The sequence below is a fragment of the Equus quagga genome, chromosome 10 (genome assembly GCF_021613505.1).
Source record: "Equus quagga isolate Etosha38 chromosome 10, UCLA_HA_Equagga_1.0, whole genome shotgun sequence".
In the NCBI taxonomy this organism is placed as follows: domain Eukaryota; kingdom Metazoa; phylum Chordata; class Mammalia; order Perissodactyla; family Equidae; genus Equus; species Equus quagga.
In genome coordinates, this window is record NC_060276.1 from 5,171,971 (window position 1) to 5,198,535 (window position 26,565).

Here is a 26,565-nt window from a genome sequence, read left to right on the forward strand (position 1 = left end):
CCCCTCACCTTACTTTTCTCCAGACCGCGTATGCCCGCTGCCATTCTATGTTTATTTGGTTATTTACTGTCTGCAAGGGCAGGGACTTAGAACTCCCAAGCCGCTAGCAGTGCTTGGTACACATATCTGCGGTACTTGCTGAACAAATGCATAGGAAAGGGGGTGCTAAAGATGGAGGAAGGAGGGTTCTCAAAGGGCCTCACTGAAAGAGAATGGCATTTGGGCTGGTCTGCAAGGAAATGTGTGACTTTTATAGATAGTTGAGGGAAGGCAAGGGCTTCTAGGGGAAAGGTATAGCACGAGCAAAGGCAAAGAGGCTGGAAACTGCTGGTTAAGGACAGTGATTGCATCGCATCACAGCTCTTCCGAAACACCTGGAAAGATTCCCCCAGCAACTCTCCAACTGTGAAGGCGCGCACGGGCCGCTGGGTGCGCGAGGCGGAAGAAGCAGCGGGGCGGCGCCCGCTCTGCTGTGTCCCAGATCGCGCGAGGGCCTCGCTCCCCACCAGGCCCCGCCCCCGAGGGGCGGGGCGGGCGGGGGACGAAGAGCGCAAGCGCGCTCGTGCTCCGCCGGAGCCCCAGCCTGAAGAGCCACCTTTGGGTGGTTCCTGCGGACGGCCCTGGTTTCCCAGGCGGGGCTCGCGGTGGCGGCGGCGGCTCAGCCCTGCCCTCCCGCCGCAGCGTGTCGCCGTCGCCCCAGAACGGCTGCACCGGTGCCGAAATGCTGCCGCCCTGCCGGGGCCTGCTATGGCTTGCTCTGGTCTTGGGTTCCGTCTGCAGCTCCCTCGAGTCTGCGGCGCCAGGCGAGTCGGCCACAGGTTCCTCCCTCGCCCTCGCCCAGATTGCAGGACTCCCTCCCTCCTTCTCTGCCTACATCCATCCTTAACTGCCTTGCTCCTTCTCTGATACTGTTCCTTCTCCCATCCACTCTTCCCTGCCTCCATTCTTCACTCCTTTCCTTCCCTCCGACCCGCCATCATTTCTTCCCTCTGTCCAGCCTTCCCCCCATCCCTAAATTCTTCATTCCTTTCCTCTATCCTTCCTTCCCTCCTTCACTCTCTCTCTCTCCCTCATCCAGGCTTTGGCCATGGCCAAAGCCTAACCCTGCCACCCAGGACTGGGGCTTCCTCTGTACTCCCACTCCCACCCTCCCTGAGCCCCAGCCCTGGTCACCCTCTCCCTTGCTTGGCTGGCTGGGCTGTCAAGGTGCAGGGGCCAGCCTTGGGCCTCTCAGTACCCTACCACCTACCATGAGTAGGGGTTCAGTGTCAGTGCAGGTGATCTCACTGAAGCCCCTTCCCCCGTCCAGATCCTCTGAATGTCCTTCTGATCATCGTGGATGACCTGCGTCCCTCCCTGGGCTGTTATGGGGACCAGCTCATCAGGTCCCCAAACATCGACCAACTGGCATCCCACAGCCTCCTCTTCCAGAATGCCTTTGCTCAGGTATGTCTGGGGACCCCTAGGTGTGGATGTGTGCTTTGTGCACTGAGGGTTGGGGGATCCCTTCAGCTATTGTTAGATGGCACTGATTATGCCAGACATCTCTTTATTGGAGGGAGACATAGTCTGGAAAATGGCGTTTGAGAAGACCCAGGCGTCCACTGGCAAGGAAGCTTGTGCCTTCAAGCTTGGTGGAGGATATGCCCTTGGGTGGAGGATATGCCCTGGCTCTAACATGCTCGGGACGGTCCTGCCCAGCTTTCTTCCCCAAAGAGGGGATTGCCTGGTGCTGAGGAGGAAGGGGTGCTGCAGAATGCCGTCCTCAGATCTGCTGACTGACCTTGGGAAGGTGCCAGCCTGCCAGCTTGCCATGGCAGCACTCCTCCCTGAGCCCCCGCATGGGGCTGCCCCGAAGACCCTTGCCTGCTCTGTGCACGTCTGAGACACCATCACATAGAAGGACACAATCATCTGCTGGTTTGAGGGGCTGAGTCCTGCCCTCTCTCTCTCTGGGAAGGATTATTTCTGGCATCTGGGTGAGGCCCAAATCCCACTGGTTGGCTTTGAGATCTGCATGACTCAGCTGCCAAGCTGTTTGCCGGGGACTCGGGAGGTTGCCTGGTTACCTTTTAGCTCACAGACTCTGTTTTCCTCTGAGGATGTTTTCCTCTGCTTCTGCTCCCTAACAGCAAGCAGTGTGCGCCCCGAGCCGGGTGTCCTTCCTCACCGGGAGGAGACCAGACACCACCCGCCTGTATGACTTCAACTCCTACTGGAGGGTGCATGCTGGAAACTTCTCCACCATCCCCCAGTACTTCAAGGAGAATGGCTACGTGACCATGTCGGTGGGAAAAGTCTTTCACCCTGGTACTGCTTGCTGTCCAACGTCTGGATCGTCTCTTGTTTTGTGCCCAAGTACAGGGATCCCCTCCTGGGGTTGGGGCTGTCTTTGCAAAGGCCTTTTCGGGCTGGTGGACACCTCGTTTGTCACTGCTGACTTTATACAAAATATTCTCAACTTGGCTTCATGTTCTCACCAAGAGTGATAAAGGGTAGCAGGACTTTTTCTTGCTTTCAGAAACTAGTCATGGTGCTCTTTAGTCCCTATGATGCCTCGGGTGGAAGGAAGGGCACTGGCTTGGGAGGTGGCAGGGTTGAGTGTGAGTCCAGCTCTGCACCTGACCCTCTGTACCCCAGGGTCCCTGTCAGTATAGCAAGACCAGGGCAGCTATGCCGACTTGCCCAGAAGAGGCTATGACTTGGCTGGGGCTGCTGCCCACCATCTGTAAATTAGGTCAGAAAGAGGAGAGTAAGCTGATACCCAGGGCCTATAGGCTCCCAGGGGCCGCCAGACCTAACTTTGAACACTGCCTGATAAATTGGCTCTCTTTAATGCCAAAATGAGAATGCTGAAGCACAGACAAACTTTAAAACTTTTTTACTTATTGAAGTAATGCTTTTTTGATAAAAAGTTGGGAAAAAGGAAAATATAAACTAAAGAATATAAATTACTTACAATTGCAGCATGCTGAGGAGAGCTGTATTTTGATGTTTCCTTGTTCTGGGCATATTATTTTCTGATTTGAGATTTTCCTGTATATACAATTTTATATTGTGAATGTTTGAAACATAAACATTTTCCCATGTAGTTACTCTTCATGCAAAGTCAGTTTTAATGACTGCACAGTAGTCTAACATCCAGATGTACCTTACTTTAGTCTAAGCTGTTTTTAGGTCTTTGCTGTCACGCGTGCCATCAGGATGAACATCTCTGGAGGCAGGGTGAATTGCTGATGGATGATGACACCAGGAATTCACGACCTGGGTTCCAGTCCCAGCTCTGCCCCTTCTTAGCTGTGAAGTTGACCTTGGGCAAATCAGTCATCCTCTTTGAGCCTCAGATTCCTTCTCTGGGAAGCTAGAGTTGGAGCTGCCTTGATGACCTCCCAGTGGAGCGCCCCAATCCATGTAGTTCGGGCGCGTGAAAGTGTGTTGAAACCCAAGCTCTGTCCGCCTGCCCGGCCAGTAATGCTTCTCATTAGGGGCTACAACGTGACGTGAGTGTTTTCACTAGCTTTCCCTTTGCTCGCTGGTTACACCAGCGGGCTCAGCAGCCTTCTTTTGGAACCCAGCTGGCCAGTCCAGCTTGAGGGTAACGTTCGGCTGGGCTAAGTTGGGCCAAGTTGTGAAGCTGAATCTGTCAAGAATCATGTTGTGCAGCCGAAAGCCCACCATCAGTAGAACTTTCTGCAGTTGGGACTCATCATGACACCCCTTGTCTGAATACAGCTGGAGGGAGGGCAGAGACGATTTTGTGGAGAGGAGGAAATACAGCAGAGGGGAGATAGTGCTTCAGAAATGGAGGCCAAACAAGGCCTGAGTGGTGTTGCGTGGCCTCCTTTCTCCTGATAATTAGATTGTGGGATCAGGCTCTGCGTGCCGTGCCTTAGCCAGAGAACAAAAGCTTCGCGTGCAGTCCTTGTGGAAACACATTTTTCAACTGAGTTTTGTTCTCAAGACCTTGTTCTGTCAGGGAAGGATCTGTTCGAGGTGACAGCAGCCACCACTGAGTGCCAGTTACTGTGCTGGCCGCTCCTTTAATCCTCTCCTCAACAGCAAGCATGGTGGGTTTTTCTCGTCATCATCATTTCCTGAGGAGGACATTGAGGCTCACGCAGGTCAAGTAGCTCGCCCAAGTTTGCTTGGGTACTAAGGGGCAGCACCAGGATTTGAACCCAGGTCTCTTGGCTTCCTCTGCTCTTCCCACAGTGCTTGCTGTGTGATAAGCCCTCCACCCACTGCCCCTTTGCCTCCAATCCTGCCTCATCTGGTGCTTCCCGTTGGAGCCTTAATGTGTTGCTGCGCTGGTGATGCTCTTTCTCCCATGGTTCTGCCTGCACTACCCTCTCTGCCTTACCTGGCCAATCCCCATAGGCGGCACTTCCTTCAGAGGCCTTGCAGGCTTCGCTGACTACTAGAAGTGCTTGCTGCCAGCCCTCACTGGACCCATATCACCTCTGTGCCTGGGGGCTCCCCTACTTACACAGCACCTCTTCTACTCTCTAGACAGCTGGCAGTCCTTCCTTGGTTTCACGTGTTGTTTTGTCTTCCCAAACCGACTGTGAACTACTGACCTTAGGGGTGGGTTTCTGCTTCATGAGTGAGCACTGAACCTGGAGTCCTAAGGCGTGGGTTTGAGTCCTGGCTCACTTATCTAATGCCTGGTTGGCATCAGGCAAGGCACTGACCTTCTCGGAGCCTCACCTTCCCCACCCGGCCCATGGTGGGGCTGATGCCTCTGCTGCCTCCTGTGTAGGGCTGCTGAGAGGCTCCAGCAAGGGCTCTGCTGGGCTGCATTGCTGGAACAGGCTGACTGATCTCACCCTTTGGTGATTCTTCCTCAGAGCCTCGCGTGAGTTGCCAGGGCGTTAGGGACCAGGAGATCAGATGCTCAGTACTCAAATAGACACCTAGAGAGTTGCTTTATTGGGGACTTCTCATCATCTGGTCTAAGCTCTGGATTTTATAGATGAAGAAACTGAGTCCCAAAGAGGGGAGGTGATACTTCCCCAACTGCTTACAAAAGTTGGATTTTGGGTGGAGAGAGCAGTGAAGGACCCTTCATGTTTTATTTAACAACTTTCGTTTTTTTGCACTTCAAGGAATATCTTCAAATCATAGTGACGATTCTCCATATAGCTGGTCTATTCCACCTTATCATCCCTCCTCTGAAAAGTATGAAAACACCAAGGTAAGGATGTGAAAGGGGTACTGTTCTGAAGAGGAACTGCTTTTTCCTGGTCTAGCAAATTTGGTTAACTATTGGGTGTACTGCATGTTCTTTTAAGCTGGTTACACAGTGAGGTAAGCGGGTTGTGTTTGAGATCATGACTTGAGAGAGACTAGTGTTGGGATCATTAGCATTACGTCCACAGGAAGAGGTGGCTGCGTTTTAGAAGCCAGTGGGTATGCCTTGTTCTAGAACCTTATGTTCTAATCTGTAGGACTCATTTAATGGCTCCTTGGTGCTCATTCTGATTAGGCTCTGTGCCAAGGGTTATAGGAGATGCTGGTCATGAAAGAGAGAAGAGAGACCTGTGCTCTAGGAGCCTCGGCCCAGATTGAGAGAAAGGCATACCACCTATCTGTCTGTCTGTTTGTCTGTCAGTCTCAGGCCGAATGAATCTGTTTAGGTGCTGAGACCTTTGATAGGGGCTTTAAAATTTTAGAGCATTATGGAAAAATAAAGAATCTACAAAAAAATTTAATTTTGGTCTGGAGGAACCCCCAATGTATAAATGAAACTAAGATCCATTTTTAAGAAATTCAGGAAACCAGCAGGAGAACTGAGAAATGACATGCTTCTCGGAGGTTTTTAGAAGTATCATGTGGAGAAGAGTGCGGATTTGGGGGGTTGGTGGGGTGGAAAGGAGTATTCTAAATTCTCAGCAACTTCCCATTTCAGAATACGGTGAAAGTTGAGGGCTTTGACCTTTGGCTTGTGGCTTGAGTAGGAGCAGAATGAGATTGGAAGAGCCCATCTCAATCTCTTTGTTCCCTGAAGCCTTCTTGCTACTTATTAGTGGCCTTACTTACAAATGCCAGGCCCCGTTCCCATCCCCCACATTCATTCTCAAAGCCGTGGGTCTGACCATGCCTAGTCCCCCATGAATGCTGCAGATCGTTTGAACGTAGAGGGTTAGGAGGTGCTGTGAGGCAGGTGCAGGGCTGGCCTGCCCAAGGGCAGGGTGGACAAGGCATGCCTGTGAAAGGGCGCTCCTCTTTGAGATGGAGGAGCAGTTGCTGCTGCCCCTGGGTCTTTGTGAGGTAGAAATCATAGTCAAAACTAATTTTGGCCTTGTGCCAACATGGCCACTTTGGGTAATGAAGCAGTAGCTTCCATTCTGTGCATGGATCTGGAAATTTCCATGGAGTTTCACCTTATCTAGTTGACTGGGACCCTGTCGTACAAACCTTAGTCAGTCTTTGAAATTGAAGACACATTTTATCTTTGGTTAAAAAAAAATGTTTAATTGAGCTATAATTCACATACCATGAAAATCACCTTTTTAAAATGTATAATTCAATGATTTTTAGTATATTCACACAGTTGTACAACCATTACCAAAATCAATTTAAGACTCTTTTCATTACCTTAGAAAGTAACCTTGCACCCATTACCATTCACTCCCCATTTCTTCTCAGCCCCTAGTCTGTGGCAACAACTGATCTACTTTCTGTCTTTATGGATTTGCCTGTTCTGGACATTTTTTATAAATGGAGTCATACAATATGTGACCTTTTGTGTCTGGCTTCTTTCACTTAGCATAATGTTTTTGAGGTTCATCCATGTTGTAGCATGGATCACAACTTCATTCTTTTTTATAGCCAAACAGTATTCCACTGTATCGGCATGACATAATTTATTTATCCAGTTGATGGCTGTTTGGATTGTTTCCACTTTTTGGCTACCATAAAAAACCCTGCTATAAACATCTGTGTACAAGTTTTTGTGTGGACTTAAGTTTTCTCTTCTCTTGAGTATAATTGCTAGGTCAAGTGTTTGTTCAGAGTTAGGTTTTTATTTTTGTTGGTGTATACCTGAGAGTGGAATTGCTGGATCCTATAATAGCTCTATGTTTAACTGTTTGTGGAACTGCCAGGGTGTTTTCCAAGGCAACTTCACCATTTTATATTCCAACCAGCGTTGTATGAGGATTCCAGTTTCTCCACGTCCCCGTCAGCACTTGTTATTTTCCATTTATTTAAATTATAGCCGTCCTAGTGAGTGTGAAGTGGTATCTCATTGTGGTTTTGATTTGCGTTTCCTTGGTGACTAATGATGTTAAGCATCTTTACATGTGCTTATTGGCCATTTGTATCTCTTCTCTGGAGAAATATCTATTCAAGTCCTTTGCCCATTTTTCAATTGGCTTCTTTCTGGCTTATTTATATTTTTATTGTTGAGTTAGAGACAGAGTTTTTTTGATCGTTTGTTTACTTGGGTTTCCTTTAATTAGTTATGACCTGGAGACAGAGGATTAACAGCAAGAAGCTAAGTGCTGGTGGATTTCTGGCCCGGGCCTGGAAAAGAAGAAATGCTTCTTTGTTTTAGTTCTGCTTCCTGTGTGCTCGTCCAACCTGAATGACTAATACTTAATGAGCTGGTGATGCGAATGTTAAATCCATTGAGTGTGTAAACTTCACGACTTCTATTTCTTGCATTTAAAAAGCTGACTTTATATGTTTTGTTTTGAAAGACATGTAGGGGGCCAGACGGAGAACTCCATGCCAACCTGCTTTGCCCCGTGGATGTGGCAGATGTGCCTGAGGGCACCTTGCCTGACAAACAGAGCACTGAGGAAGCCATACGCTTGTTGGAAAAGATGAAAACATCTACCAGTCCTTTCTTCCTGGCTGTTGGGTATCATAAACCGCACATCCCCTTCAGATATCCCAAGGTGAAGAGCTAGCTGAGGGCTAATCCAACACAGCCGTGACAGTTGTGTCTTTTGTTGAAGGAGGGATATGTATAGTGAAGTTGGCCACATCCTGCTATCCCTGGTCACGAGGGGTGCCTGATGGTACTAGAGTACTCAGTAGTGTGACGATGGGATTTAGAGATCAAAGCTAGGAAGTAAGCTTAGGACATGTAAGAATCTTGTTGGAAACACTTGGCTTCCCACTTCTTCCACTGGAGTGTTTTATTTCCTTTCCTTGAACTCAGTGAGCAAATGGTGGATTGGATGATGAGATCATCATAGAGAAGTGAGGCAGGGCTGGCCACCAAAGCCTGCAATAAGGGATGGCCCTTAGGACACAATTCCAGGGAAGGTGAAGCCCTTGTCAACAACTGCCTTTTCCTCGGAGCTTGTCAGGTCAGACCCCTTAGACACAGGGCACTTCGTTGCTCATTGGAGCCTTGAATCCTGTGCTTACACGTATATCATTTAGAACATGTAGTCTCTTTTTGAAAAATCTTTTTGAGTTTTCCGTATCTTGTTTTCCCCAGGCCTGAGCATCCCATCCTTTTGACTTCACAAAGAATGCCCCTCACTTGTGATGAGAGTAGAGACCAGAAGGCATGTTCTTTGATGCTGCAATTGTCTTGCTTTGATTGACCCAGGGGATCTTGCCTTCCTAGCAGGAGCTGTCAGCCCCCTTGATGGAATGAGACTCACTTCTCCTGCCTCTTGTGCAGAAAAGAGTTCACCTAGCAGGCCTGACTGCGATCTTTAGACAATGCCTGCTTACAGGATTGGCCCTTGGCTGGCCTCTGGGAACCTGGATCTCGGGAGTTTTCCCACCATTCCCAGAACTGATAAGAGTGGCTCATTCTGCCTAAACTGTCTATGCAAAACCCTGCTTTCAGGCTTGGAGTCTGGAATTTTGTTATGTGCAGGCAGTGGGTGCCTAGGTGACTGGCCCCAGTAAAGACCCTGGGTTTCTGAGGCTTTAACAAACTTCCCTGGTGGCAGCATTTCACACATGCCACACAGCTCGTTGCTGGGGGAATTAAATATATCCTGTGTGATTTCACTGGGAGAGGACTCTGGAAGCTTGTGCTGGTTTCCCCCAGACTTCACCCCATGCGCCTTTTCCCTTTGCCAACTGAGTGTGCTATCCTTTCACTGTCATCACTCAGAGCCATGAGTATGACTGTCTGGTGAGTCCTGTGAACTCTCCCAGTGAATTACCAGACCTGAGGGTAATTCTCTCAGGTAATACCACACCTTTACTTGTTGGAGAGAAGGTGGAGACCAGAACGGGAGGGTGTTGATTTGTATGAGGGAAGATAACCGTCATGTCTGGGTTGTCGGAAACAGAATTTCCATGATTTCTTCACCAGTGGCATCTTGTGAGAGTGACCTAAAGCCTGACTTAGGGAGTGTTTGTGAGCAAACAAATGCATCACAGACTTAGAGAGAAGGCAGTGTAAGTACAGATAGAATCCCAGCCTTGTGCTTTTGCCCAAAGAGTGATAGCATGGTGCCTTTGTGTGCTCTTTCCCCAAGGAATTTCAGAAGTTGTATCCCTTGGAGAACATCACCCTGGCTCCTGATCCCCAGGTCCCTGCTGGCCTCCCTCCTGTGGCCTACAACCCCTGGATGGACATCAGGCAGCGGGAGGATGTCCAAGCCTTAAACCTCAGCATGCCCTATGGCCCAATTCCTGTGGACTTCCAGGTACCAAGGATATATTGGGGAAGTATTAGGCGCTCATGGCATGATATCATTGGTGGCACCACTTATCTCAGTAGACAGTACTCCATCAATCATGTCTCACTAAGAACCTTCTCTGTGTCTGTCTTGTGAAGTGCTGGGATTGGGGGTGGTCTGGAGGAATTTAGGACATGGGCAGTGCTGGGTGGATAAAGAATCTCCTGATGAGTGTCTCTACTTCCAAAGAAGGGGGCGTTTGGACATTGGGTGACTCGTTGGATGTGGGCATGGAGGTGGGGAAGAGGGCTCGGTGACCATCACTAACTCGTGGGGGATACTGTTTAATCCACGTGACAGTTCATCAGTTACAGGAGGGTGGGCAACTCCCATGTAGCTCAGAATGCTCGGTTTGCTGGTACTTGCAGGTCCCCTCTGTGGGAAAGCCTGCACGGGCACCCATCACTCTCCGGGGGTGGCTTGGTGAGCAGGGCCTTGGTGCAGAGGGAGCTGGGGCACCAACATGGCTAGTGCCATCCAGCTGCGATGTCTGGTGTCCCTTTGCCATGATGTGGGGGGTGGAACAGTCACGGAATTAGAATCCTCATACTGACTCATCAGCCACCCTCTCCCTGGAGTACAGAAGACATACTGACCAGTGTTCTTTCCTGAATGTTCCACACGTAGCCCTGTCTTTCTGTTACCATGTGAGTACTCCATCAGGCAGTCTATAGTGGAAGGAGAGGGCAGTGTTTTTAAAGTGTGCTTCCTGGACCACTTGCGTCAGAACCACCAAGAAGGAACTGACTTAGGGAACTGGAAGCCGGCGGTGGGGCTCGGGAAGCTGCATCTCCACAGAACAGAGCTGGTGATTCTGATGCACATGGAAGCTTGAGAACCTCTGCTAGAGGGGATAGTTCAAAACAAAACAAAATATATAGGTATCTCTTGCTGTCCAAACCTCTTTGGCCCCTGAGTTTGGACAGCAGGAGCCTGGGTGGTGGGGGATGTGCATCCCTCACATCTCTTTGATTCCTGAGTTTCAGGTGGCAGTGATGAGTGTTTGGAAGGCAGTGGATTCATCAGTTGGTTCTGTTCCTAATTTCCTGTTGTGGGGGTTCTGAGAGCAAGGTTGCTTGAGTCGCAGCTGCAAGGCTGCACCTGGACATCTTTTTAGTGACAGTCACTTAAAATAACCCTTTGAAGTGGACTGTGTGTCAGGAAGGGTGCTCAGCATTGTATGTGTGCCATCTCCTTTGGTCCCCATGGAAGCCTAGTGAGGTCCCTGCTCTCTCTGTTGTTGAGGTGAGGAAACTAAAGGCAGAGAGGTATGGTGACCTGCCCCACATCACGCAGTTAGTGCCAGAGGGAGCCAGGATTCACCCCCAGAGACATGTAATGCCAAAGCTCTATGGTTTGTTTTGTTGGTTCTAAATAGTCTGGGTTCAAATTCCTGTTCTACCCCATACCAGCTGCACGACCTCTGTCAAGTCATTTTACTTCTCTGAGCCTCAGTTTCCTTATCTGTAAAATGGAAACAAGGCGGAGAAAGGTTTTCTGTCATGACACCCACTTCGGAGGTTTTCAGTGGGGACTACAGCGAACGTGTGAAAGCACCTAGGGCAGTGTCAGCTGCATGGTGAGGGCTCCTTCACATTCTCTTGTTCCCTCCTCACACCCCCATCCATTGGTGGTGTAGCTGCCCAGTTGGATACACAGAGTTGACAGCATGACCCATAGGACCTGCTGGTGTGCTCGTGTGCTGGTCCCTGCGCCACATTCCCCTTGAACTTGGGCCCTGCTCACCATCCTCTTGCAGCTTTGGGTGTCCATGCCCAAGCCCCATCTCACTCCACTCTTGAGCTTCTCATTTCTGTGCCTTCTTCAGCCCGTAGCCCTCTAACTCAGCTCCCTGTGAGCCAGCTACCTCAGGGGGCACACTCGGGAGTTTGTCACCTCCCAGGCCGACTCCTCCTCGGCCACCACCCCAACCACAGTCTCTTCTTACAGCTTCCTTACTCTATGCCTTCCTTCCCCACTCTCCTCCTGGGATCACCAGGGTGTAGATTCCTACTCTCCCTCCATGTCTAGGTCCCCTCTGGGGCTTTGCTCCTCCCCAGAATAGCTAAGGCCCCGGGGCAGGTCACTTACTGCCCTCACCAGCCCCTCGGCACAATTGGGCATTTATCCTTGCCCCACCTGCAATACCTTGATCACGGACAGTCCAGCCACCTGCTCTGCTCTCAAGCCCGAGTCCTGAGGTGGGCTGGAGGGAAGCCACGCAGCCAGGAGGTGGAGAAGCACTTACCTGCCCAGCCTCCAGACACGCTGGGAGCTCTCTGCTCAGCTCCCTCTTACTCTCACCACTCTCCTCCAGCCCCTTATGCCCCTCTGACCCGTCTCTCAGTGGATGACCACATTTCCTGTTTCAAAAATGGAGGCTGGACAGCCTGAGGGAGGAGAATGCACAGAATGTATGTGGGTACAGATCCTGGCTGTGCCCCTCGCCAGCTATGTGTCTCTAGGCAAGTCAGTCAACCTGTCTGAGCCTCAGAGTCCTCCCATGTAAGATAGGAATGGTAACACTCACCTTAAATGAAGATTCAAAGGATTGAATGGCACCCAGCAGGTACTTGGTAAACGGGCACTGTTAATAATCTCCCTTATCAGTAGCCAAAATTGTATGTACACGTGTGCTGGGCTCGCAGCCTTCTCCTTAGTCTCAGAAGAAGAACAGCAGGGACTTAACCCCCTCACCAACCTTGTTACCCCTCCTTCCCATCTTTGTGAGCAAAGCCTTCCTCTCTTCCCACTGACTTCCCTCCAGCCTTTACATCTGCTCATGGCCATCCTATCTTCAGAAGTACCGCCTCCCTTGCCCCTGCCTGTTTCTCATCCCTTCCCGCTCCCTCATCTACCCTTCAAGAGAGAATGAGTGAAACATGGTCTGTTCTGGCTGTGTCCATTGCCTCGCTGTCCATTTGTTCTTCATCCACTCTGCGTGGCCTTCTGCCTTCGCGACCCAGTAAGAGCTCTCTCACCTAGGGCAGCACTGACCTTGTTGGCCAATAAAATCCCTCCTTGTGGCTCCTGCCCTTCCCTGAGTCCCTGCTGCTTTCTCACTGTTAAGCAGTGCCACCCCTTCTGGAAACGTCTACCTCCTGGGCTTCCTTGCCAGCCCTCCTGCTCCACTCTAGTCCCCATGGCAGGCCCCTCTTTCTGTGTCTGCCACCTAGGAGTGCTACTCCCCAGGGTCAGCCCCAGCGCCCCCACTGTATCCTTTCTGCCCCATCTCTCCAGCCAGGTTCATCTGAACCCTGCCCGCAGATGACTCCCAGAACTACCCCTCCAGCCCCCGCCTTGCTCCTGATTTTCAGACATGTCTGTCTGCTGGGTTGCAAGAGCCATTTCCTGGTCACTGCCCATGGAGACCTCAGCTCTGTAGGCCCCCCTGGGCCATTCCGCCACTCTTGTTCCTTTTCTCCTCCCTCCTCCTCCTTTTGTGCCCCCCATGCCATTGAATTGTGCCGTCAGCTGAACGAGAAACCTAGAGTCACCCTTGGAGTCCTCATCTCCTTCCCCCACCTATTCCCTCCCCTCCCCTGACTCCAGCTCGATCTCCCTAATTCCTCTCGAATCCGTGCTGGCCCCTTGCTCCTTCGGTGCATCTTTCCAGACCACTGCAGTGGGTCTGGGTTTGATTTGTCCTTTCAACAAGTGTCTGTTGAGCACCTCCTACATGCCCTGTGCCCAGCGCTGATCTAGTGCCAGTTTGTCTCAAGCCCCTGGAATCTGCTCTGGGTGGTTGCCGAAAGACTCTTACTCACCTGCAGCCCAGGTTGCATTGACTCCTGGCCTTGAATAACCTCGGGGCCTCCCTTGGCCTCCAGCCCCGGACATCCACTCCTTGGATGGACCCAGCAGGTCTGTATCATCTGGCCCTGACCTGCCTTTTCAGAGTCCTCTCCCACCCCTGACCCTCCCATTTGATTCTCCAGCCACACCGGCCAGCTCACTGACTCCACGCATGTCCTGCTCTGTGGTGACTCCACACCGTTCCACGCACTGCAGCCCCTGCCTAGTGCATCCTACCCCCACTTTTCTGACTGCCAGCACTCTTTTCAAATGCTGACTCCTCTGTGAACCCTTTCCTGATTTCCCCAGGCCGACTTCAGGGCTCATTCTCTGGTGTTGTCCCTGGGCTCCACCAATAACACATGCCTTTTCTTGTCACCATGCCCATGTCCTCACTGGACGGATGGCTCATTGAGGGTGAGGACCACGTCTACCTCTTGCCCTATTTCCAGGGGCCAGCATAGGAATGAGGGTGTACCCATGGATAGGACACAGCCATCCTGACAGGTGTGTTTGTCCCCAGGAGGGCCAAACTTCCCCAAATGAGAAGACCTTATCTACCAGAAAGTAGAAATAGGCCAGGTTTGGCATAATCCTTCTAGAAGGTTAGATGGATATTTGTTGTCTTCACCACAAGGGGAGAGCGGTTGAATCTCATGACTGTCCTCACCCTGGCAGTGACAAAAAGAAGCCAGTGGGTCTAGCTGATAAGACCGGCTGGGCCCACAGTGGAAGCTGGGGCTGGTCTGATGGGTCAGCAGCTCCCTTGCTTCTCGCCCTTGGTGGGGTGGAGGATTGAGTCATCTTTTCTTTAATATTTGTGAACAAGGCTGGGAGAGAGTCAGCTCAGAAGGGGCCGTGGCTCTTTTACTCAGTGCTTAGCCTGGCTGCTCCTGAAGTCCCTCTGGTGTTTAGGGACCATGGAGGGTGCGCTGCTCTCTGGTCCCTCCATTGCTCTTCTCCTGCCTGCTGGGAGTTTGTTAGAAATGAGCCTCATGTGACAGCCACAGTTTGTGAGGATAAGCAGTTGCTGTCTTCTGGTGAGTTAGACAGTGGTCAGAGGAAAGGCCCACCCACGGCCGTTGCTATGGGTTGAATTGTGTCCCTCAGAAAGATACATTGAAGGCCTGACCCCCACTACCTCAGAATGTGACCTTATTGGGAAATAGGGTCATCGCAGATGTAACTGTTAAGGTGAAGTAGTCCTGGAGTAGGGTGTTCCCTAATCCAATATGCCAGGTGTCCTTATGAGAAGACGACAGAGACACAGGAAGAACTCTAGGTGAAGACGGAGGCAGAGAGTGGAGAACTGCAAGCCAAGGGACGCCAAGGATTGCAGCCACCACCAGAAGCTAGGGAGAGGCAAGAGCCTCCCCTAGAGCCTTCAGAGAGAGCCTGGCCCTGCCGACACCTAGATTTCAGACTCCTGGCCTCCAGAGCTGGGAGATGATACATTTCTGGTGTTTTAAGCCCCCCAGTTTATCATACATTGTTACAACAGCCCCAGGAAATGAAGACAGCTGTGTGGTATCTTTGATGTGATCCTCAGCAGGGTTTGGAGGGACTGAGAGATCACTTTCTATATACATGGTCAACTCCTGGGACCAGTAAGAATGTGTGAAGGAGACAGAAAGGAATAATAAGCAGCACATCCATCCACTGTGATCTGTGCCCTGAAGTGAAAGCTGATTTGCTTAGAAAAGAATCTTCCTTTTGGACCTGCAGATTTCGCTGTGACTTTATGGGCAAGGGCGGGCAGATGGTAGGGAAACGAGTGTGGTGTTTTGGCTGAGAAAATCATCAAGAGCCTCAGTGGACGGGGGGCTCGGGAGGGACGTTCAGACGAACACTGTGTCTGTGTATGCCGCAGTACTTTAAATCATAGTCACTCTCCTTACTTATTTTGTTAAAATTTGCAGCGGAAAATCCGACAGAGCTACTTTGCCTCTGTTTCGTATTTGGATACACAGGTTGGCCGCCTTTTGAGTGCTTTGGATGATCTTCAGCTGGCCAACAGCACCATCATTGCATTTACCTCAGATCATGGTAAGCATTTTGAAATGTCCTGGTGAGTTACTCAAAGTATCTGAACTTTTCTGTGAAATGTGCTTTTCTAGATTGCCTTTAAACATAGGTGTGTTCTCTTTTGGGAATCAGTGGTACCCCAAGTCTGGGGTCTTAGGGTACTTTTATGACTACCTGTTAGTCCTGGGACCTCTCTCCATGGAGGCAGGACCTCTTTGGGTCAAGGAAGCATCTTGGATGCTCACGTGGTAGAGGTGGGTGGGTAGGGGACCTTGTAGCAACCTTTTTTATTTCTTGGTGAACTCAGCAGGAGCCCTCCTTTGGTGTGGGGAGCCCTTTTAACCCCTATTTCTAACATAAAGCATTGGAGGACTTTTAGTTTGCTTTAGGTGGATCCAGAACAATCCTGACAGTACCCAGCAAGGCTGTCAGACCTGGCTTTCCCTCCATCACTCGTCCTGCTGTCCTCTCTGCCAAGATCCTGGGGTTTGCAGCTCTCTGTCTCCTCTAAGGCAGTTTTCTACTTTTTCCAAAAGTGGGGACATCTTTTCTTAAAAAAAATTCCTTTTAATTTGTAGAATTTTAAACATGCCAAAGAGTAGAGGACAAACAACAACATTCCCCCCAGTCTCCATCTCACTGTTCCCCAGTTATCGACTCATGGCACTTGTTCGGCTCATCCCCACCCACTTCCCCAACCCTGAATTGTTTTGAATTAAATTTCAGGTTGCTCAGTTTTCTAAACAGTATCTCTAAAAAATTGGCTCTTTTGAGGTATAACCATACTACCATTATCATATGTAGAAATAGGAAACAATTCTTTAATATCATCAAATATGAAATGGGGCGATATTAGATCATAACATGCACTCAATGTAAAAAGAAGAAGGTATACTGACTATATCCCATAGGGCCAGAGCACTCAGCCCTTTTATCCCACCTGCCCAGAGCTAACAGATGCTGACAGTCAGGGGCCCTCTGCCAACCTTGGCTATGCACATCCAGGTGGCTGCATGTCATGTGTGTGTACGTGTGTAATAGAGAGTCATGGCACAGGTAGGATTGATTGTGCTATTTTGTTCCCTGGTTTGTTTTTCCCACTTAGCAACGTCATAGACAATTCTTCGTGTCATTTCTCACAGGCCTACTTTACGCTTTGTAAAGGCCCATTTTATATGGAGGTGTCATAATTTTTCACTGTTTCCCCAGTGACCTGCCATCTGCTTCCGACTCCTCTTCTGTGCCTAGTTTCCTCTTCCAGTGCTAACACAGTCCACTGTGCCCCGTGAAGACAAGGCCCCCTCAGGAGCTCTCTTTGCTCTGAGGCAGCCGCAGATGGTTAGAAATGGCCCTTCTCAAAGGGCCCTCCCAGGACTTCCTACAGCCAAACTCCAGAGCCTTCTCCAGTCCATACATGGAAGCTTTTGGTGGCTTTGGTTATTTTGTAACACGAAATACTCAGTGTACAATCTCTGTCTTTTATGTTTTTTATATCAAAAAGAGTGCTCAAACTTACAAAGATTGGAAATTTCCAAATTGGAGTATTCAAGCTATCTTTTGCAAGAGATATTTTAAGTCAAGGGTAAGGGTTATTTTTAATCAAGATGAAGGATCTGGAATCAAAGTTATGTTCTTTTAGTCTCTAGTACATCTTACAAATTGGATGAGACATCCTGGTGGCACACATCCAAAAGCGAAAACTTGAGCTGTGAGACTTGAGTCAAGAGATAAGCAGGCACAAGACAGGGCAATGGTGACAGTATGGCTGTTGGGGCCCCCTCCCAGTCAAGAATGAGCCTGTCTTAGCAGGGGAGACAGGTCTGTGTGGGGGACACTGGTGCATGTTGCTAGTTGCTTGCTAAAAGAATATATGTTAGTTTGGGAATTTAATATTCTTTTGCTTTTAAGGTTTCCTCATTCAAGACAAATGTCTAACTTCAAATAAAGCAATGTTCAGGTGAAGTCATCCTTTCTGTGGTGATTCTAGAGGAATTTCTTTCTTCTAGGTGATGAGTTTTTGCTTCCTCTGATTTTTACAACAGGAAGTGGTGTCTAAAATGAACAAGCTGCAATGTAATTATTCATTTTCTGCCATTCTGTGCTTTTCATGAACCAGGGTGGGCCCTAGGTGAACATGGAGAATGGGCCAAATACAGCAATTTTGATGTCACTACCCGCGTGCCCCTGATGTTCTATGTCCCGGGCAGAACGGCTCCGTTTCCAGATGCAGGCGAGAAGCTTTTCTCTTACATTGACCCTTTTGATCCCCTCTCGGAAGTCATGGAGCCAGGTATACATATGCCGAAGTGTTATTGCTTGACAGTAATAGCCCCTTTAGTTTATATAAACCACCTTATCGAATCATAGCCGGGGGTTTACCTAGCCCACCCTCCTGCCCGGGGTGGGCATTCCTGCTCATGTTTCCTGAGCATCTCCCATGCTCTGGGTCAGGGAGGAGTGGCAGGGCCAGAGCCAACAAGTATGGCCCCTGTCCGTGAGGAGCCTTAGAAGGGCAAGAGGGACAGAGAAGCAGGTGGCATCCCCAGGATGGGGAGGGCTATCGTAGAGGTGACAACACTGTGCTCTGGAGCTCAGAGGAAGCGGATGCTAGGGGCCTGCCCCCGCTACAGATGAGCAGAACTCCACTACCTGCACATCCTGGCAAGGACTCAGCCCTTTGTGAGGGAGACATTTGCCATTTTGGCAGCTCATCAATCTAGTGAAGCACTAGGTCTGTAAAATCTACCAGGTGGTTCTGCTTCTGCCCTCCCCAACAGTAAAGGGCGAGTTAACTTTGACTTCCACCTGCCAGTCCTGCCAAGCTTTGAAAACACCACCACGAAGCTTGTCTTCACTAAGCTGAGCTCTGCAGTCCTCTAGCTGTCCCTCTCAAGGTCGTATGAGACCCCTGGTTATCCTGCTGTCTGTCTTCCAAAGCGCTCCGGTTTGAGAAAGTACTGCCAGAAATGTCCCTTGGGGAAAATCACCCCTCTCTGCCACATAGGGCAACCTTTGTGGGTTCTTTGTGAGTTGTTTCCTGGCTGGATCTGCTCGGTGCAGAGACGAGTCAAGTCCTTCAGCTGATGTTTGCTCTTTTGGGAGTGCTTGTTAACTATGAATTCTGCTAACGCACATTGTCCCCTTTCTGGGCTTCTGCATTTAATCCATCTTTAACATCTAAATCTTGCACTTTTTATTGATTCCTGTTTAAATTTTTCTTGATTTTGGACCATCATTCAGGCCTTTCTGGATCTTTCCAAGTTTGCTTTACACTACCCAATTTTATTTTCTTCACATTTAATTTTTGCATGTTGCATGCTCTTCCTTCACGTCATTGATAAAAAGGTTAAACGTTTCAAGGCGTGATTATAGCCCTTTGTTTACTTGGAGAAATTTTCTGACAGGTTGAGAATCTTTTTTTAAATCTTTTGTTAGGGGGTGTTCAGCAAGTTATAAATTTATGTGTCTGCACTGTCATCCAGTTTAGTTCCAAAGTTTTTCTGTAGCCTGTATCTCTTCCTTGAACTTTGGACTTGGATTTCCAGCAGCCTGTCCCACTTGGCCAGTCTAACATGCCCAACACTGAACTTCTGACCTTTCATCTTAAGCTTTTCCTTTGACACTCTTCCCCTTCTCAGGAAATAACAATAGTCGCTCAGGCCAAAAAATTGTGGAGTCATCTCGGCCCCTGTCTTTCTCTCGTACTCCATATGTGATGTGCACTCTGTCAGCAGGTCTGTCACTCTCTATTCAGAATCTGTCCATACTACTTCTCACCACCTCTCTGCCCACCGCCAACCACTGCTGCCATCTCTTGCTGGATTACTGCCAGAGCTTGCTAGATCTCCTTGCTTGTGCCCTTGATCCCCTACAGTTTTTTAGCACAGTAGCTAAACCGATCCTGTTAAAACCTGAGTCAGGTCATGTCACAACCCTGCTCTGGAGCCTCCTATGCTCCTGTCTCACTCTGAGCAAAAGTCCTTACAGTGGCCGACAAGGCCTCACATGATCTGGTCCCCTCTCATGTCCCTGACCTCATCTTTTTACAAGCATCCAAGCCAGCTGTCTTGTGCAACAGCCCACAGTCGGGATTTGTCTGATTGCTTCTTCATGACTAGATTCAGGGTGAACCTTTTCTTTTCGGTGAGGAAGATTTGCCCCGTGCTAACATCCATGCCCATCTTCCTCCATTCTGTATGTGGGATGCCACCACAGCATAGCTTGATGCGTGTGTATAGATCAGCACCAGGATCTGACCCCGTGAACCCCAAGCTGCCGAAGCAGAGCATGCCAACTTAACTACTACACTACCAGGCCAGCCCCAAGGGTAAACATTTTTGACACATACACAACATGTGAGGTTGTATACTCCCATTGTATCACACTGGGGGCACTTCATGGTGGCCTGTGCCATTATTACTGATGCCAAGTTTGGTCACCTGGTTAAGGTGGTCATGTCATCCAGGCCTGCCTTTGTAAAGATGGTATCACCTTTACAAAAAGGTATCTTCTTTTCTCTTACTTATAAATCAAATGTATAGGAAATAAAATTGGGCAGTATAAAGCAAACTCTTAAAGATCCAGAAAGGCCAGAACAATGGTCCAAAGCCAAGATAAATTTTAATAGGAATCAATATATGTGCAAGATTTAGACTTTAAAGAGGGATCAACCACAATGAGATATAATTTCATACTCATTAGGATGGCTATTATCCAACAGAAAACAACAGTGCTGGTGAGGGTATGGAGAAATTGGAACCGTCAGACATTGCTGGTGGGAATGTAAAATGGTGCAGCCACTGTGGAAACCGGTTTGGTGGTTCCTCCAAAAGTTCACCATAGGATTACCGTGTGACTCAGCAATTCCACTCCTAGGTATATATCCCACAGAATTAAAAACAAGTATTCAAACAAAAACTTGTACATGAATGTTCATAGCGTTATTCACAATAGCCAAAAGGTGGAAGTGTCCATTGACAGAAGAATGGATAAGCAAAATGTGGTAGAGACATACAATAAATATTATTCAGCCTTAAAAAGGAAGGAAATTCTGGCACATGCTACAACATGGATGAACCTTGAAGACATTGTGCTAAGTGAAAAAAGCCAGTCACAAAAGAACAAATACTGTGTGATTCCACTTGTATGAGGTCCTTGGAGTAGTCAAATTCATAGAGACAGAAAGTAGAATGGTGGGTGCCAGGGGCTGGAAGAAGGAGGAAATGGGGAGTTGTTGGTTAATGGGATCAGAGTTTCAATTGTGCAAGATGAAAAGATTTCTGGAGATGGATAGTGGTGGTGGTTGTACACAGTGTACATAATGCCCCTGAACTGTATGCTCAAAAGTGCTTAGGATGGGAAATTTGATGTCGTTTGTATTTTACCACAATAAAAAAGGAGATGGATCAAATGCAGACGTCCAGAACGGAGTAATCTGCAGGGTGATACCATGAGACTCAGAATATACTGTTCCTCAACAGACTTTTACCCAGTGGTTTGGGTCTCCATTGATGATCCTTGCCTGAATCAGTTAGACACTGGTGGTTCCAAAATTCAGATAGGTTTTAAAAGTTCCAAGAGGCCGAGGGCATCTTCATTTTGCATCCTGCTATTGGGTGAGGTACTGAGTTAGTGTCGTTCCTAAAATTATTGTGCTAAAACATAAATGTTGTAAAAGAAAAGAAGACAATGCATGGAGCCCACCTGGGCCCCTTTATTCATCCTGCCTGGCTGCAGCCATCTTCGTAATGTAACCCATTCTGCCGGGTTGCTTCCTCCTTCAGGCCGGCAAGCCTTGGACCTCGTGGAGCTTCTCTCTCTCTTCCCCACGCTTGCAGGACTTGCGGGACTGCACGTTCCACCTCGCTGCCCTAGTCCTTCATTTCACGTTGAGCTGTGCCGAGAAGGCCAAAACCTTCTGAAGTATTTTCAATTCGGAAAGGGGACCCATGACTCGGAAGAGGACCCATACCTTCATGCTAATCCCCGTGAGTTGATTGCCTATAGCCAGTACCCCCGGCCTGCAGACTCCCCTCAGTGGAATTCTGACAAGCCGAGTTTGAAAGATATAAAGGTCATGGGCTATTCCATACGCACAATAGACTATAGGTATACTGTGTGGGTTAGCTTCAATCCCGATGAATTTCTGGCTAACTTTTCTGACGTCCATGCAGGGGAACTGTATCTTGTAGATTCGGACCCTTTGCAGGATCACAACATGTATAATGACACCCAAGGTGGAGACCTTCCCCTTTCATTGATGCCTTGAGTTTTGCCAACCACAGAGGGCGTATATGATGCATTCCCTTCCAGCTGGTGAGAGAAGGAGTTAGAGCTAGTTATTTTGTAATTACTCATAATATTGGAGGTAACCTGAGGGGTAGGCAATCAAAACATGTATCAGCAATTTGGCCTGAGAATATGTAATGGCCAAACCTTCTGATTTCATCTTTATTGCTTTCTAGTTGGTGATTGGACTGGGGCTAGGCTGAACCTTTCTTTCCATTTTTTTTTTCGTTTAACAGCCGTAGAGTGAATAAGTCATTGAATGAATAAGTACCAAGTTAGCAAACTAAAATTGTCATAACTGAACCTAACACTATACTCAAGAAATACTTAGTGAAATTTAGTGCATTTCAAAAAGCAACCATGTATCAAATTCGGTTCAACACTAAGTTCCTGGCTCTTTTGTTTATAATTTAATAATATATCTTATTTAGCCCAATATGTTCAAAATATTATGTCAACATCTAATCCAGGTTTCTTTTTAAAGTTAATAATGTTAGATGCCAAGGCCTTAAAGTCTATCTTCAATTTTTCTAAGATCGCAAATTTTCAAATCCAAAGATAAAATATACATGAAGTGATTAATGTGGAATTTCTACATCAAATAATAAATAATGCTCAGTAAACTAGAGGCATGAGATGTATGGGAAGTTCAGTTAAAAATTTTCAGAGACTTTTGGGCGCAAGTAATAATTTGTGAGCAAATAATTTGACCCTTGAACCCAAAGGCCATCTCTTAAAAGGCACTGTTACTCATAATGGAAAACATTTAAAGGCCTAACTGTACCCATGAACTGAGTCCCTCAGAACCGTATTAGTGTTTCTACCTCTTTAGGGATGGTTGGTTGCAAACACCCGTTTATCCCGGAGGCAGGAAATACTCTTAATTGCTGATTAAAGATGACATTAATTTATTAAATTATAAATTATTTTGAGAGTTGTGAACACTTTTTATTAGCATAATATTAGGTAATTTCAAATCCCCCAGAATGTAGTTCTGTGTTTCCTAAATATAAAAGTAACCCGAAAGGCAGGTGATAGTAGTAAGCTTAGCCTATGTCATTTTTAAAAAGATGGAATATTCACAACTCATATTTACAACATGTTGAAGCCAATCGTCATCAGAAGAGTCAGGCACTTTCTAAATAAACGTCTGATGTAGTCCTTTATCAAAGTGAATAACTTTTAGTAATTCTTTCTTTACAAGTGCGGCTTCAGTGTTTAAAGGTAAATGTGAAACAAAATACAGCAAATTAGGTTGTTACTGCAACATATTGTAACCAAAAAGGCAAGATATTATGTTAAAATATTAAAAGGTTACTTCAAACCAGTAAAATTTCAAATACTGATTTTTTTTTTTTTTTACTAACTAGCCTATAGTAGAGTTATATATGGTAACACAATGACCTAAGCAATTAAGTGACTTAGTGTTCTGGCAGCGACAATTTCTACTTGAGGACTGAAGTGCCCCATTCATCTCTCCGATCCTGAAGCTCGTCTCTTTTCTGGAATCCTCAGCTTTTGGAAAGTTTCCCTCATCCTTTTCTTTCTCCTTCTTCATCGCTCTCCACACTTCTACTAAGAATTTTACAATCCTGTCTCAATTCCTCATGACGTATTGTCAGTGGGGTTAGCATTATCTCCTACCCCACAGCTGCGAGTTTTAACACAGGCTTTTATTTCACATCCATTTGTTGTCCCTGGTTGGCCACAATATGTACACCTCATCATTTTTTCTCGCTTTATTTCTTGAAGCATAATTTTAGTATCCAAAATCTCCACATTCTGCTCTTGCTGAAGTCGTAAGCTGAACTGTGCCAGGATAGTGAAGTGCCCCTGCAGTGGATGCAGCGCCCCTGCAGTGTACCTGGAGGTGGCTGCAGCATCACTGATGTGGATTCAGTGTCCTTGAAGGTGGATGCAGTGCCCCTGCATTTGTTGCAGGGGCCATGCATGGCGACACGCTCATCGGATGTGCAGCTGCCATTTTGGCAGTAATTCACCTGTGGGGCCGAAGCCACCTCCGGGTCTGGGTCTACCTGGGGCGCTTTTGCATGTCAGTCTGTCTCCACTGGAAGTGCTTCTGTCTCATCTTTTCTACGTGAGGGCATAGCCCCAGTGCTTCAGCTCTCCTTAGGGTTTAGTTTTCCTTGGCCTCCCTTTAAGAATCTCTCCTTTACAAGTGAATTCTGCATTGCGTGTACAGTGGCATGGTCTTCTTATGGGTTATGGTTGCTTTCTGTGCTTTTGACACTGAACTCAATTGAGAGCCACTTTTTATTTCTTTTTGCACGTCTCCACCACACAGTGGGGTGAGCGGCCTCTTTCTGGTTTTCGGATATCACAGCTTGCCACATTCCTTATTTTGACTTGGCTTAGAGAAACCACATTTTTGTTGCTTCATATACCTTTTCTCCAATCCCTCTGAGCTGCACATGTTTTATTAATGCTTCTCCAGTCACTTTATTTGTAGAAATCCCCACTGCATTTGAGCAGGGGTTCTTTTATACAGTTTAGTTGAAACCAGAACTAGTGATCCCAGAAATTTTGATTGGCCCTAATTCAGCGGCTCATAAACATGAGGGTGCACCAGAACCACCTGAAAGGCTTGTTAAAACCCAGTGTGCTGGGCCCTGCCTGCAGAGGTTCTGATTCAGTGCATCTGGGGTGGGGCCTGAGAATTTGCATTTCTTAAAAATCACACTGCTCCTCCAAAGGGAACACTTTGAGAACCACTGCCCCAGGTGTGCGCTGCCCAGTAGCCACTAGGCACATGTGACTTTAAATTTAAGTTAATTAAAATGAAACAAACATTTCAGAAGCAGAATCTCAGTTGCGCTTGCCATATTTCAAGTGCTTGATAGCCACATGTGGTTAGCGGCTACCACATTGGACAGCACAGATCTAGAACCTTTCCATCATGGCAGAAAGTTGATTGAATGGAGGAGCCCTAGATTAACTCTGAATTTGAGCTGGATCCACCTGGCTGTTGGCAAGGTCCTCCTGTGGGTTGATCCGCTACCCCGTGTTTGTCTGCAAGGAATTGTCTGGAGGTGACTGAAGTGTGTTTGGTTTAAGTGTAGTGTAAGGAGTTCACCCTGGCAACCGGCCTCTTCCTCTCCACTCTCATCACCATCAGCCCAGCCCTTCACACCTCCTTCCCAAGTAGTTGACCTCTCCCTCCTCTTTCCTCCCTTGCCCCTAAAGAATCCATGTGTCTTCCTGAAATCCCTCTTTGAACCTGCCCTTTGAGAACACCGTTAGTGCCTACTTCTGGGTCTACACAGACCTCCGCTGAGCAGTCAGAGTCTTCCCTGACTCCACGAAGCCCCTTTCCTCGGCTGACCAGTTTACGTACTGGTCCCTGACTCTCCCTTGCCAATCCCTACCTCCCTGCCCACCCCTAGGTTCTTCCCTCCTCCCTTCACCATCCATTCGTGACCATTCTTCACACCCCACTCCCATGCCCCCAGTTCCAAGAGGCTGGGGTTTGTGACTCTCTAGCTTGTACCACGGGATGAAATGAACCTCGCTAAAGACTCTTGTGGTGACCTTACTGAAAAGAGGTATTTTTTCTGATTGTGAAATTAATGTGTTAATTATAGAAAGGTTGGAAAACACATGTAATAAAAAGTAAGAAAATGCATCAGGATTTTACCCTAAGTCACTTAATATCTTGTCTTTTGGGGAGTATGAAGTTCTCACATTGTGACCATGCTATGTGCTTTATCGTGCAATTTTATATTCTCATTTTTTCACTAAGTGTAACATGTGGTTATTACAGATTTTTGCAAAGATAGTTTATATTGGTGGTAATATATTTTATTGTGTAGTTTTATCATAATTTACTTAACCTTATCTCAATTATTGGAAATTTGGTTTATTTCCAGATTTTTGGTATTACAAATAATCCTGTGATGAATAACCTTGTGAATAAAATGTTCTTATGTGTTTCACATTACCCACTTAGGATAGTCTCTCAGTGCCAAATTGTCAAAAGCATCTCCATTTTCCTCTTCTCACGACTCTCCTACTACCTTAGGGTAGTAAAACTAAAAATAAAGCAAACAAGGACACAAATAATAAAAACCGTAGAACCAAACAAAACGAAAAACCCCAACCCCCGTGATAATAGATGAAAGTGGTATCCTGTTTTAGCGTCAAATTCTTTGCTTGTTAGTGACTTTGATCGTTGTTCTTTCTGTATGATTGCTGGGCATTTGTATTTCCAGTTGTGTGAATTTGCCTTCACATTTTGGTTATGGGTTTCACTTTTTTAAGTAATCAAACAAATCGCTCTTTTCCTTTGTGATTTTTTTTCCTGTTAAACATGGAGACCCCTCCCAATCTGGAGATTGAATAAATATGCATTTTCCTTTGGTTTTTTGTGGTTTGGTTTTATACATAATCTACCCTGTCTTTCCACCCCATTAACAGAGAAATATATGTTCATTGTGTAAAATTTGGAAAATGGTGCGGGTGAAAAGAAGCCTACCCTCCAGAATATAGCCACTGTTGACATTTGCACATTTCCTCTCTTTTTCCTTCCCACATGCATGTGCACAGATATGGACATTTTTATCTTTACAAAGCTAAAGTCTACCACATAGAGTCCCGTGTCCTGCTCTTTTTGATCTAAAATAATGTTAGCATCGTTTTTCATGTCATTGACAGTTCTTGGTGACCTTTGTAATGACTGTACCACCTTTCCTACATTAATCTTTTTTTTACTGAAATTCTCAAATTTTAGAATGCATTTTTTAAAATTGTGGTAAAATACACATAACAAAATTTACTG

General features: G+C 47.4%; 1 protein-coding gene across 1 annotated transcript; it reads left to right on the forward strand.

The window, feature by feature from the left end:
- Window positions 1-549: 549 nt before the first annotated feature.
- IDS (iduronate 2-sulfatase) lies at window positions 550-26,147 on the forward strand. The gene is given in 10 exon segments (XM_046672947.1): window positions 550-818; window positions 1,310-1,446; window positions 2,133-2,310; window positions 5,106-5,194; window positions 7,704-7,904; window positions 9,459-9,629; window positions 15,377-15,503; window positions 17,599-17,772; window positions 21,266-21,727; window positions 21,730-26,147. Coding segments are annotated over 10 exon segments (1,686 nt in total). The 5' UTR covers window positions 550-721; the 3' UTR covers window positions 21,780-26,147.
- Window positions 26,148-26,565: the final 418 nt, after the last annotated feature.